Here is a 14,432-nt window from a genome sequence, read left to right as displayed (position 1 = left end):
TGATTACGTGCACCTCCTAAGAGCAAGCTAGGAGCCAAGCATCGCCATAAAGGAAGGCTTTACTCAGGTGGTTCACACCACCAACTTATATAGACTCAGACAAAATATCACACCTGTCAAAACCTCTTTTTGTTCATGCCTCTAACTCTGTTTGCTTTATTGTAGCTTACGGTAAATTGTGGGGAAAAAAAACAGAAGAGGAGTGATGGAACAGTGATGCTAAAAAGACACGGTGAGACATTGTGTGTGTGGTAATATACTAGAAAAAGTAGTCAGGGCACAGCCAAATGTGTGACATTAGACGTATTTCAGAATAAGGGCCAAGTGTCCAGCCAAGCGGACAGACGAGTCTCATGTTCTGACTATGCCAGGGGTAAATATTCACTATGACATTTGTGTTCTATGCGGTCTCTGTTGGCTAGATTGTTGCCGAATGACATTTTCATCAGAGTCAGACTTGCCATGTTTCTACCATCATTTAAAAAAAAAATGACAGTTTGCAAAGAATGACAGTGATCAACTTACTGAGAAATGTGCATGCAATGCTACTACTGCCATAAAAAATTTAATTTAACATCTGATTAGTGATGTGCTTTGGGCAGTATCCACTCTCCCTACTTCATCAGTAAACTTTGGTCTAGACATGCCTTTAACCTCAGTTTTACTTTAATCACAGAGAAAAACCAAACCTGCACCCTGGAAGGTGTAAAAAATAGCATCAGGTAAGGAAAAATTGAATGGAAAAAATTATTTTTACATATCTGTAATGTTTGACACTGGAAGCTACAGTGGTCAACAATAATAAAGAAAAAACAATGGATAAAATAAATATAGTGAAGGTTGTCAGGTGGTCAGCATGTATATTATACAGTTATGTTTCACTTTAAATTAGAGCTGCATCTAATGATTATTCTGTAAATCAATTATTCCGTTTATTATTTTTGTGATGAATCGATTAATAATTGGATAACCAAAGATTCCTTAAAGAAGATCTATTAAATTATGTTATTAAATTAAACGAGGTGAAACAAACAATTCTTAAATACAAAATGTTTTTATATTTTCTTACAATTTTGCTCTAAGGGGGTCACTCTGCCAGCTTAATGCATGTTTTACAGTCTCGATTACTAAATTAGTTGACGAATATTCCAATAATCAATCAATTGATTTGATTAGTTGTTTCAGCCCTACTTTAAATAGACTAACACAACTATAACAAGCTGATACTTGCAGGTTCAATGGTTGGGCAGACTCCTCATATAGCGGGCCACATGCTTATCATGACTTACCTGCTGTACTTAAAAAAAAAGCCACACTAGGAGACTTTCTTTGGTTTCTCATTAGAATTACTTTTAACCAAAGAAATGGTAGAGGAAATTCGAGACAAATTTCAAACTGTGACTTTGCTAACTTTACACTGGTAACTAGCCTTTGCCAAATAAGGCAGCATGTCGAATCTTTCATTCATTACAGTGGCTTTCAATCTTCCACTCTAAAGCCTACAGCTTTATGCACAAGCCCACATGTTGTTTCATTTTTACAAACCAGCTTGAGCTTTGTGTTTCAAAGCTTTTAGTAACTCTGTCACAGTCTGTCAAAGTCTGTAAAACATCTGATATGCAGCAGTTAGTATCTGTTTTTTTTCTTCCAAATCTAATGCTATATTTATAGGTTATCAGCCATTGCCATTAGAATGGAAGAATAAACTGTTTAACATTATCTAAGGGCTCAATGTAAGTTCTGTAGAATGTTTTTAATAATCAGGCATTAAATTATAAAAAAATATATATATAGATGTATTGCTTTAAGCTATTAATTAACCCTCAGATGGCACATCTCAGTGTTTTAGAAATGACATTCTAGCTTTCATAAGCAAAACTCACTCTTACGTAAGCACCAAATTATTTCGTACCGTGTCTCTTTTCTGTTTTTTTTTTATTTGGTCTACAAGTGTTTGCCATTTCTCACAAACTAATTAAACCTTACGTGTGAGGGGGATGAAGAAGCACAAACCCATTATGTGCCGACCTAAGAGCAAGCTTGGTTAATTTTTCAGAGGATTTTCCACTAATGCATTCAAAGTCTGGGAAATATGACAAAATAGAGAGCTTACATTGGCAGGCAGGATGACATGTGAAATTAAAGTAAGCTTAGGCAGAGAGTTTCATAATCACAACTATCTGCATGAGAAATGCCATTCATCGTTAAAGCAAAGTGTGAGAAAAAACAATTTATTATGACCAAAGATGAGAAAATACAGATGGACAAATTAAAAGATTGTGTTGCTGAAATTAATATATTTTCTCAGGAAATTATATTTACAGAGCCATTCTGTTAATATCTACTACAGTTATGTTACTTTAGACAGAAGAAATTTTAAGAAAAGTTTAGATTGCACATAGCAGTTTAAAAATACATCCATCCATCTTCTTCCATTTATCCATCAGGGTCATAGTAGAGCTGGTCTCCATCTCCAGCACACTTGGGGCTAAAGGTGGGGTACATGGACAGGTCGCCATTCTGTTACAGGGAAACTAAGAGACATACAACCATATACACACTGACTACAGAGACACCTGTTAACCTAACAGTCATGTTTTTGATCTGTGGGAGGAAGTTGGAGTACCCGGAGAGAAACCACGCATGCATGGGGAGAACATGCAGAATCCATGCAGAAAGACCTCAGGCTGGGAATCAAACCCAGAACCTTCTTGCTTCAAAGAAAAGGCTCCAAAAGCTGTCCCACTGTGCAGCCCATATTTAAAAGTAGAATAATCTCTAATAGATGTAACATCTGTGATATTGACATTATGTATACACAAATAAAGGGTTTCATTCCCTATGCTAAACCTGGTGCCATATAAACTGCACTTATTTGTACTGCTGAAGATTCTAAACAAGTAACAACTCAAATGTTGCAGCAATGACACGAAAATACCATTACTTAATCTTGTACTTTGCTGAACAGCTGCTTTATCTGCACTAATGAAGATTCACTCACCACTGTATGCAAAATACCTAAAGAGAATGACATGTCCGACAACCTGGCCTTAGTTTATTAATAATTAAGCAAATGATTATTTGGTGACTTGAGGGCATTTCTAGAACTGAAGCACTGAACCTTGATCCTCAGATGATGAAATGAATAGAGAAAAAAGCTAAAATAATCCCAAATCAAATGTTTAAATAAGAGCACTATATAAATAAAACAACAAATATTATGTCATTATTTTAGATAATGTCCTTATCACGGTAACTTTTTGTTTCCAAGTTTAAGTTAGAAGCTCATATCAAACATCATATCATACCTAAGCTGTTTGATTTCAGTACTTGCAAAGTCCTGAGATTTTGCTTAAGATTATCCAGCTATTAGAATCAACCACACTAAATTATATAATAATATATCAAGTAGTGTTTGCATTGATCAAGTGAAGCTTTAACACCAACAGTGCTTAATATAAGACATGTTTCTATTTTTACCTTTACTTCCGACTTTGAATCCTGATTTACTTTGCCTAACATGCTCCTTCCTCCTCTGTTGCACAGACAGCACGGGCTGTGACTCATCTCATATCGCTCCATAATTTCAGTGCCCTTTGGGAATCAGCAGACATTGTGTATTGATTGATATGAGCTGGATATAAGCTAAAATAAACAGATATCTTGTTCTAAAGATCAAATTCTACGCCTGCTCTCACACCATTAACAAATGCAGCTGAGACCAGGCCCAAAACACAGACACAAGATAATTAGTCACACCAGACTAGGTGGAGGGAGGGAAGGGAAGCAATCTGACTGAAGGATGTATTGATCCTCCAGAGAGGGAGGGGCACCCAGTCAGGAGTCATGATCAATCTTGCGAGCCGACTCTCTCAATCTGTGATGAGACTTGTGTGTTTGTCCGGGGAAGCCTTCTGCCTGCACACTACACATTTGTGTGGTGTGCAGGTAGAAGGCTTGTATGTGTGTCTTTTCCAGGTACATTAACAGTACCGGCAGCTTGGTGTATGACTTGTCAGAGAGAGACAAATGTCTGTGTGAGTAAAAGACTCCCAGGGGTTAGAGAATGGGGGGGTTTAGCTCCACCACAACATCGGAAGCCTTTATCGTGGAGTTAAAAGCCATCCCAGAGCTGCAGATTCTCCTCATCAGGCTCTTGGCTCAGACAGCCAGTGCGAGAGAAAAAAAAGTAAACCTTACCCAAACGTTTGCATATTGCTGTTATCCAGTTTCTGTTCACAGGTGGGTTTAATCTGATTAGACAGCAGTGATTCATATCAGAGGGGGCAGTCGACCAGTTGCACAGTACTGCAATTCATCTTCCACGGATATACACTGGAGGAGGAGCTATAGATTCTCCTACAGATTCTCGTGTTTTATTTTCTTTAGTTTTTTTATTAAAAAGGGATCAATGTGATGTCAAGGCATGGAAAAATTGACATGCATTTGTTTGTTTATTGGTTGTGAGGAACGTAATAACACTTTAAGCCAGTCTCCAGGGTTGGGTGTGTGTGGATCAGATATCAGACAGCATGTTGAGCTGCAGGGACTCCCACAACAGTGCAACTGTGGATGGCTAATTGACAGGCTGGTGGAGATGAAGCAAGTCAGGATAGCCAGTCACTTTCACGCTCCCACACTTTGTGTTCCCCGCCAGGGGGAGAGGCTGGTAGCTGGAAAAAATGCATGTGAGTGGGGGAGTGGGTGTGTGGGCGGGGGTTTGGTTGTGTTGGTGTGCAGGCTAAGTGGTGTTCAGACATTTGAACCACCAGGGAAGTGTATTTCACTCTCACTATCATTTTGCTCCTAAAAACTGAAAACTTAATTTGTTCAAGGCTTTAATAAAAAAAAAATCTTAACTGTTAATTCCAAGGCCTTTTTCACTGTTGTTATACTGTGGAAACTACAATTAATTAGTTATAAAGGGACAGCAGAAGCACTTTTTTATTTACTGTACAATCAACTATGAGCAAAGTTTTGTTTCATGAAAGGGTTAATCTTTATGGTTCTAAACCTACTACAAACTTCAATCTCATAGAAATACTTTAAATCATAGTATAAGATATAATAAATGAGTTCAAATGTTTAACCATCTATGATCAAATAGAAAAACAACAAAGTATAAAACAAAATGATCAAACTTGTTGTTTATTTCCAACAGGTGACTTTGCTATCCCAGCTCCGTACAAAACCTTGGGTTTTTGTATAACATAACATTTTATCAACCAATTTTGATAATGAATCTATTTTTAAGCATGTGATCTGCAGCCGTCACAGGTTCAGGTCTTGGCCTTTTGTCATTTGCTGCTTGTCTCCCCCCCTTTCTCTAATCTCATCACTTGTCTGCCTACTTCAAAAATATTAAAATGAGGACCACTAGATAAAAAAATTAATAAATAAAAGTATGTGATCTGATCACAAACTACTCTTGAGTATAACCAGTACTACAATTAATTAATCTCAACCTTAAATTCATCTGGAGTTTATATTTTTTCTTCTTTAAATTATTCATTAAAGGAATGGAGAACTTTTTTTTGCAGACAACATTCAGCCCCATCCACATCACAGTTTTAAAGTACTTGTTTACATTGAAATGCATTAATAAATTCAGCAATCCTAAGTGGAAATATTAATTAAAGTGATTAAATCAAGTATGGACTTCAGCTTTCCGTATCTGTGGAGGCAGAGGGAATAAAAACACTCATGGTATCTATTTTTGGGTCTGCTTTAGGTATTGTTGTTATATTTTACAGTGTGTTCAGGTATACAAATTAACAATAACTCTTTCCCAGTATTATGCAGCATCAACTCATTTTAAGTCTGTGCATGTGCTCCTCTTAGAATGCATTGTTTACTTTATATGAAATAAACATGAGTAAAGGAGACAAAATTTCTCAGATTTCTAAGCAATTCCTCTTTTAGACAATTAAATTAGATGCACTAAAAAGCTTCTGGTATGGAAACTCAGACTATTACTCTTGCCGTTTTATTTTCTTTATTTTTCTCTTCTGCAGGTTAATAGGAATTCGGAATATAAGTTCTATTACGGGCGCTATACCATCAACTACCAGAATTAGCTCCCTGGAAAGCAACTGGCAACAGTGCACTGTTGCAAAAATTCAATAATAATTCAACTTTATTGATTTGACATGGTAGAAAATTCACCAGTGAATTTAACCCATCCCTTTGGAGAGCAGTGGATTTAAGGGTCTTGCTCAGGCCCCCAGAGTGGCAGTCTGTGAGAGTTGAACCCACAACTTCAGGGACCGAAACAAAATGCTCTATACACTTAGCCACCACTCTAGACAAAGACTAAAGACAAAGTTACATTCACCCTTTTAGAATAAATCCTACACAAGAGAACCAACAAATATGCTTGATTAGGTAAGTGTCACATCTACTGTATTTGCTGCCTAACAACAACTTTTAGCATAGTTAGCACTGGTGTATAAGAGGAGCTCAGACTGCAGTAAAGAGGTGTTCTGGGTCACGACTCATTCAGTGACACTGCTCTATATTGACCCAAAAATCATTTAATATATCTCAAATTAGGCAAAAATTAATTAAGCTTCAATCTTGTAAAAGTTAATCCTTTTTATTGAGTTTAGAGAGATTTTACAAATGTTGCATAGAGTTATTTCTGAAATTTAGTTATCAGTTGTAGTTTTATTGCCTAGTCCATACGAAGACAAACTAGATATATATTTTTTTTATAACGGCTTAAAGGAAAAATTGCTTCTACACACAACACACATGAAATACTGCACTACATATGCCAGACCCTTTGGTGGCGCTGTAACAGCTACAGAATTGGAATCAAACCACTAAGGGGAGCCAAAACAACAAGAGGCACCGTACAGTAAAGGCAAGCGCCTTTCTTTTTGTTTTCTTAGAAAACAACAACATTTCACAACAAATTAATGCTCCGTCATGCCATGGGCAATATTTTGTTATATATTTACTCATAGTTTATCTTGATAGACTTAAAAGGGTATTAGAATTATAATTCTCATTAATGAAGGTAGTCGTCCTTAGGGGTTTTTATTAACCACTGGAAAAGCCTCCATTCTTAGCTATTGTCTTGGCACCACATCACTACTGTACACTGCAAAAAAATGGAAATCTAAATTAGTCATCTTTGTTTAAATTAAGTGCATTTTTTCTTGAATTGAGGAGGTAATTGAGATACTTTGCCAATGGAAAAAGACAATTTACATTTAAAATAAGAAAAAAAAAATCCTTTTTCCTATTTCAAGTACGTTTTATCTAATTATTTTGTTTTAGGAGTAAAAATACTCATTCAATTGGCAAATCATCTTATTTATCTACTAAAATTAAGGGTAAATACACTCAATTTAAGAATTGTTTTACTTAATTCTAGATGATTTTTGCAGTGTACTCACACGGTTATCCTTATTTCAAAGCCCTGCAGACAAACACTGCTTTTTTAACATAAACAGTCAAACTGATATCACTACGTATTTCAAATGCTTACTGATGTAATTATTACTGTGATTTTTTTTTCCATTTGATTTTGTTTTACTAATTCTTTACATTTTTACTTGACTTCACTGTGTGATGTTAATAAAGCATTTAGTTACCCAAATTTATTCACATGGTAATCATAATTTTCTGTTCTAATGAAGCACACTTGAGATTTCTAATTTCCTGCAAATTCTCTATATTATGAAATGAAATTAATGTGGTTTAAGATCCTTTTGCTCTTGTCAGGGACTTAAACAGGGTAAACATCATCTGTGCCTTCTCACTATTATATGTTCAATTATCTATAAAATACACGACAGAGGCTTCAGTCAGTGAAATGACAAATTGAAGTCGAAGAGCTCTTCAGCGCCATCGCTGTTAACACAGGTTTTTATAGATTACCTCACATGCCACCCATAAGGGGAGGTGTTTCAGCAAACCCCATGAATATATGCAGCGGGGCTCTGTCCTTGCTGTGAGTGAAATCTGATAGCAGCAAACACAGCTGAGAGTTAGAGCAAACCAATTCAAAGCTTTGTTTAGAAAAGAAGAAAAAAAAAGAACAACCAAAGGGTTTGCTGCTTTCCTTCACGACAGCTCTCAGCACTAGATGAACAATTATGCAGGCAGTCGGACTTTGTGAAAAAAATATTAATCTATTTATTCGAGGCTTGTTGATTCAGCTTTATCTTCTGAGATTAATCCAAGTCAATAATGCTATCTTTAATTATAAGGAATAACCTTTTTGCCTACATCAAATAATCACGGTAGTCTGTGACGGTGAAAGGAGCAAAACACATTTCTCTGTTGCATGACCGTTTATTTTCCGGCAATAAATTAGAGGACTTTGATGGCTCTGGCCTTGTTATTTTTGTTTTTGTATGATGAGTGAGAAACGATTTTCTAATAAAATACTATTCAAAATAGAAGCTTTAACACCTTGCTAAAACAGCATTCATCAACCATATAAAATGAACAGTTATTGAAGCAACAATAGGATTATAAAAAAATTAATCATCCATCCATCCATCCATCCATCCATCCATCCATCCATCCATCCATCCATCCATCCATCCATCCATCCATCCATCCATCCATCCATCCATCCATCCATCCATCCATCCATCCATCCATCCATCCATCCCATATGAGAAAATGAATTGGAAACTCATACATTCCTCTGTATTTTCCAAGTCTGGATAAGCAGAGACAAAAATTATACATAATGGTACAAAAAGTATCCCAGTGATAAATAGTTATGTTCTTCCATCTATGCACTTATTTACAGTCCATGTAACCACACAACCTGCTTCATTACTTTCTGTATTTTTTGGTTGATTAAACAAAGCCTTTGCAAAAGCAACTGCTATAAAATAAGCCAACCTTATTTAATTGGAATGAGCAAAACAGATATGAAATCTCCAGATATTTTTATCCTAAAAAGTAGTTCTTTTTTTCTATTGTAGTAAAGTATGGTGAACATATGCAAAAATTATTGTGTTTTAAGAAATTATTTCCAATATCATTTTTTATAAAGTCACATACATTCATCCAACCATGTTTGCATATCCATCTGTCCATTCTTCTGCTCATCTGTTCACCTGCTTCATCATTGTCGGCAAAGGTTGCATATTCAAAAGCCTGGCCATGGTACAAACGTCTGCTATAAATAAATCAACAGTGGTTTTTACTTTCAGAAAAGCCTGAAAAGATTTCAGTACTCTAACCACCCTAACCTTCTTTCAGGTTGGAGACATAAAAGAAAATGTCCATTTCCAGACTTTATTCCTTGTTCCATCATTTATCCATAAATGTAGGTTTCTATTCAACAGTCCATCCTTCCCCTCTTATCCATCCTATTCTATGATATTTATAGTTTTACATGTTCCTTATTTAAAGATTGACCTCTAATTGAAGGATAATGATAAGCTGATTGGAAATCAAGGTATAAATCCTTAAGCTGGACTGCAAAACAGTAAGTAAATGTGGAGTTTTGATATTGAATATGTGCAGCAATAAGTTGGACTAAATGACCTAATTTTTTAGGTTGAATGTAACATTAATAGATATATCTAATATATTTTTTTTGATAGAGATGCTGGGAGAAACAACAAAACTTGGAATTCAGAGGTAAAAATCAAGATCTTTTACATACATGATGTCAGAAAATGGAGAATCTTTATTTTTATCACAAATCTTCCCCATGAGCCACAAATTCACAAAGCCTTTTTTTCTGAAAAAATATCATCTCCATGTATGATCAACCAAACTAAAACACATTACAAGCAACTGATCCAAAAAGAGGATCACATGGGAGCGGCAATAATCACCGATTCTACAAGGCTTGTTTATGTGTTTGCATATGTGATAAATCAGGGCTCACTGGTATTAAATATCCTTGTTCTAAAAGGTGCACAGCTCAGTGCCTCACAGGCACATATTCTTTGAGAAGTTTTGACCAGTTCCCATCAGATTTTCTTCCCTTATAAATTATGTCCAAGAAAAGAAATGGTGCCTTTTCTTTGATAAAATAAATACAATTAAAACCAACACCGAAGCTGAAAATTATAGTTTTTTCAGATCATTAAATCAAAGCTCAGAGTGAATCCCCTCCTTAATAAAATATATCACAAAAATAAGTCCAGATAAACAACAACGTATAAAACATTGTATTTTTCATATTTAACGTGAAATCATATATAGAAGGAGAATGTTGAGGAAATCCTGTTCAGAATATTATTTTTGGAACCAGGTATTGCCCAGTTGCATATTCATGCAACCGGGCAATAACCTGCTTACAAAACTATACTAATCGTTTAAATTAAAATCAAAACAACAGTTTGAACATATTTTCATTGTGGGTAAGTATACACTATAACATCAGCATACAATATAACATCAACAGTCACAGCAGACTAGAAATAAAGCTTGGCATTAAGATTTCTCTCAACCTTTTTTGAAGATCTTATGCAACTATTTTAGGAACAATATTGAAAGGAGTTTGTTGCTATACAAAGAAAAAAGATATGATTGCCACTAGATGAAGTACGTCCCACAACAGAACATGGTTGCGGGAGCATCATGCCTTGCATATTTTCACTTTGTATGAAACTAAAGTTTCAGTCAAGGTGGCTAAAAACATGATCAGCTTTAAATGGCTCCATTTTTGTAGAAAAACTGATAGGTATCTCCTTAAAAGTTGAAGATTTAGTTTTCAGCCATTCACCACTGATCCATCTTGATAAAAGAATGGCATAAAGAAAGACAGATATGTTTTAAATTCATAACCAAAGCCAGTCAGGTCATCTGAGCAAGCCTGTGTATAAGAGATATATTCCACATATAATAAACACAGAGAACTTTAACAAGGATTGTTAACAGAGTCAAGACATAGTGCATTAACAGAATGGACATGAAATTAAATCACAGAAAACATCCCTGATTTCCCACCCATCCCTAACCTAACCTTTTTTGTTTAAATATGGAACATCTGAGAAACCTAATGCATTGATTGTATCTGTAAATAATTCCCCACTTAGATTTTTTCTTTTTTCTTTTCCAGTTTTTCCAGCTATTTTGGACTGCATAGAGACCATATTGGAGATGAAATAGATTTAAAATGATTGACAATTTTATTTCCTTCACCACCAGAATCTGCTGTTTCTAACAAGGGTATAAACACTTGTGAAATCCAACTAAATGTCCTAAACCTCATACTGATTTTTGATTCATTTATACTTGTATAGGACATGTTGTGTATTGGGTTGTTTAAATAAAACAATGGGAGTTATATTGGAAGCAAAACATTATTCACAGTTTTTTGTTGCAGATGACTAATCAGACCGATGTAATCATAGAGTATCCATTTCCGGTCTCTGGCTGATAAATTGGTTCATTTCTTTTGCTTTTTAAAAAAAATATATTTAGAGCATTCAATCACAAACAGCAGCAGCGGTCCAACATATGTGTGTTGTAGTGGGTTCGTTCAGACACTTTCTTTTCTTTTTATAATGTGTTGCTCTCAGGCGTGGTCCCAGAGATCCCAGTGTTTCCACAAGTTGTGTTTCCCCACCAGGATGCAGGCTGAGGGAGCTGTGAAGTTGTCTGAAAAAGATCTAACTGCCAGCGGCAGGGAAATGCAGATCACACAGCTGACAGGAGACAAAACAGCGCCTTGGGGCAAACTTTCAACAGGATCTTAATCTGCGATGAAGTCCGAAGGAGGCCGATATAGGATGGATGATTCCTGGACTTCTTTCATGTCTGCTTAAAAGCGTTCAGGAGAAGTGGGGAAGCATGGGTCAGAGAGTTGCAGGATATCAACAAAGAAATTGTCGTCTTTTACTTTGGACACAATTTTATCAAAGTTTCCAGCTCCCCCAAGGAGCTTGACATTTCCTTTCGCCTGATTGAGCAATTGTGAAAATTTCTTCAAGGGGCATCCATTTTAATGTCACAGGTAATTTTGCATCTTAGCATGAAAGGCTGCTTAAAAAAATGATAATAAACATCCCAAATGTGGTCAGAAAAGAAAAGAAATAGGGAATTTTCTTTTTGTTTTACCTACAGTTGCACATTATTGTGCATCATCTGAGGGATAAAACACAATCTTTGCAACGCCGTCAATGCTCAACATACCCTATTAAGCCTTGACACCTGCAGTTTATCATCACTAAATCAATTGAATATTCCAGCAGGGAAAATGGGGGGAAATCCATCTCCTGTAAGGACAATGCCTTAAATAAACAGACAACAGGCACAATCTGCCCTTCTTTCACCTGATCCCCTCTCTTCCTTTCCTCTCTTTCACACCAACACTCACACATAAACACACTTTCCCTCTCATATAAATTGTTTCATTCCTTTTAGTCAATCTAGCTAATGCAAAAATCATGTATGTCAGTCTTTCAATATTTAATCCTAACAGCAGCAGGATTGAAATACAACATTGAAGAAGCATTACTCCTTCTCCTCCTGAAAGGTACAAGAGCTCTGAGAGCTGGATAGAGAGGCAGAGGCTCCTGATCTACAATGTCAGACTAGGGGAGAGAGAGAGAGAAAGCAGGAGAGAGAGAGAAAGAGATGGAAGGAAGAGAAAATGCTCGGCTATTTTTGATAAGACTTTGGTTGCCATGCGCTCCCAGCTACCTCGTGTAGAGGTGGCGTTAAAGTGCAGTTTGCTTAGGAGAAACACAGGAAAGTACATAAATGCATGTGACAGCTTTGTGTTTTCCATCTGTTAGAGGCAGACTTTGTTCATTAACATAAAATAATTTAGTCTGAAGAGAAGCACTGTTGCTGCTCGGAACTTAACGAGACATTCAGCCCTATGATCCAGCAAAGCAAAAAACATTTTTCTTGCAGATCTGCATATCCTTGAAATGTAGGTATAGAAGTAAAGAGATTCACTTTTCTTTCTCCTGTTCATTTTCACTTTTTGCTTGAGAAAGCTGAAAAATAATAGATGTAATTTATACAGCAAAAGCAAAACTTTCTGAAAGTTTTACACTCACCACAGAGAAGTCCTCAACTGAGCAGTTCTGCCCACTGAAATTACAGCTCATCAGCATCTCCTCCAACTGATGTCCTGTCCTGTTGAAGATGTCCTGCATATCGGGTGCAGGATACATCAAATCAGTTGGTTTGTGTCCATCCCGGTTCTTGGGAGGCAGACCCGTCAAGTTTGCCAGGTGATAGATGTCTCCATCTGTGAGAGCCGAGAAACGGAATCGGTTGATGTTGCAGATGGTCACAGCAGGGAAGACCATCTCAGGTGTTGCCTCCTCATTCAGAGCCGTCACATGAGGATGCTCCAGGTAAGAGATGGCACACTTGGCTGCTTGGTACAGGAAGAGTGCCAAAGAAGTCAAGAAAGCAAGAGCCCAGAGAGTCTGCCGGATGCCCAGGCGGCCAGAGACGAAGATGTGGTTGATCCCATGGAGGGAGCAAGAGTTAGCAAACCCTGCCAAGTCTTTGGCCGCCGGCGTGCAGCTCTCCTCGATCAGGCTCTCCTTATCCCCATCTTGCTTGCTTTTCTGCTTCTCATCCTCTTCTGCAAATTTGATTTTGCAAACAAATTCGATAGGCATGTGGGCAGCCAGGTCTGCGTTTTTTTTTTCTTTTTTTGTTTTGTTTGTTTCTTCTTGATGGCAGCTTTAAGCCCTGGATCACTTCCCTCCTACTTCCCCGGCTTTTGTCCTCGAAGCGGGATACAACTCCAGAAAGAAGGGGGGGAAGACGGGAGAGAGTTTGTTGCTGCTGCTGTCGCTGCTACTGCCTGCGCTGTGACTGATAGTGCTGCTGCTGCTTCTCTGCCACGGCTCCTTGTGACTACAGCGCTGCTGCTGTGCTGCTGCCGCTGCTCTGAATGCTTGTCTCACTACTTGATCAGCTCGCACAGACCCACTTATCAGCAATAATGTTGCTGTAAAAAACCTAGAGAAATAAAAAATAAACAACAACCCCTATTTCTTGCTGTTTTAAGCATAAAAATGAAATGCAGATTTCTTTAAAACCAAGCTAAAATAGTAAGAGGAAGATTAATATTTGATGAGAAGATAAGATTTTGAGTATTTCCTCCTGACTGGCGCTAGTCACAACTTCTCCCGGTCATCCTCCTGACTCAACCCTCTCTTCCTACGTAATCCACTTGTTTCGCTGCTGCTTTCACATTTTGACCTGAATACAACCAGTGTCAGAGGTTTTTCCCACACAGCTTGACTACAGGAGGTCTAATGTCAATTCAGATAACATCTCAAGGGAAAGTCCAATTAAAACCTATAAACAGAAATGAAACCAAGCAAGAAACAAGGCAATCAAGCTGTTTTTTGTTTTAAAGAGCAATAAAAATAATTAATCCGGGAAATGTGAATTTCTGAGATTATGAAAGGTGGAGTGATGTTGTTGCTTATAACAAAAAAAAAGCATTCTATGTGGATTTAAATCAA

At 36.9% G+C, this 14,432-nt stretch overlaps 1 protein-coding gene across 1 annotated transcript in view; it reads right to left on the bottom strand.

Annotated features, from left to right (window-relative positions):
• asic4a (acid-sensing (proton-gated) ion channel family member 4a) overlaps nt 1-14,108 on the bottom strand; it is a 169,193-nt gene extending 155,085 nt beyond the window's left edge. Inside the window, exon 1 of the mRNA XM_038276364.1 lies at nt 12,999-14,108. Within this exon, the coding sequence (XP_038132292.1) occupies nt 12,999-13,574 (576 nt within the window). The 5' untranslated portion in view covers nt 13,575-14,108. The remainder of the gene's footprint in view (nt 1-12,998) is intronic.
• Nucleotides 14,109-14,432: the final 324 nt, after the last annotated feature.

This window comes from Cyprinodon tularosa, unplaced genomic scaffold, assembly GCF_016077235.1.
Source record: "Cyprinodon tularosa strain WSP-4 unplaced genomic scaffold, ASM1607723v1 ctg124, whole genome shotgun sequence".
NCBI classification, from domain to species: domain Eukaryota; kingdom Metazoa; phylum Chordata; class Actinopteri; order Cyprinodontiformes; family Cyprinodontidae; genus Cyprinodon; species Cyprinodon tularosa.
This window is presented reverse-complemented; position numbering and strand designations above follow the sequence as displayed.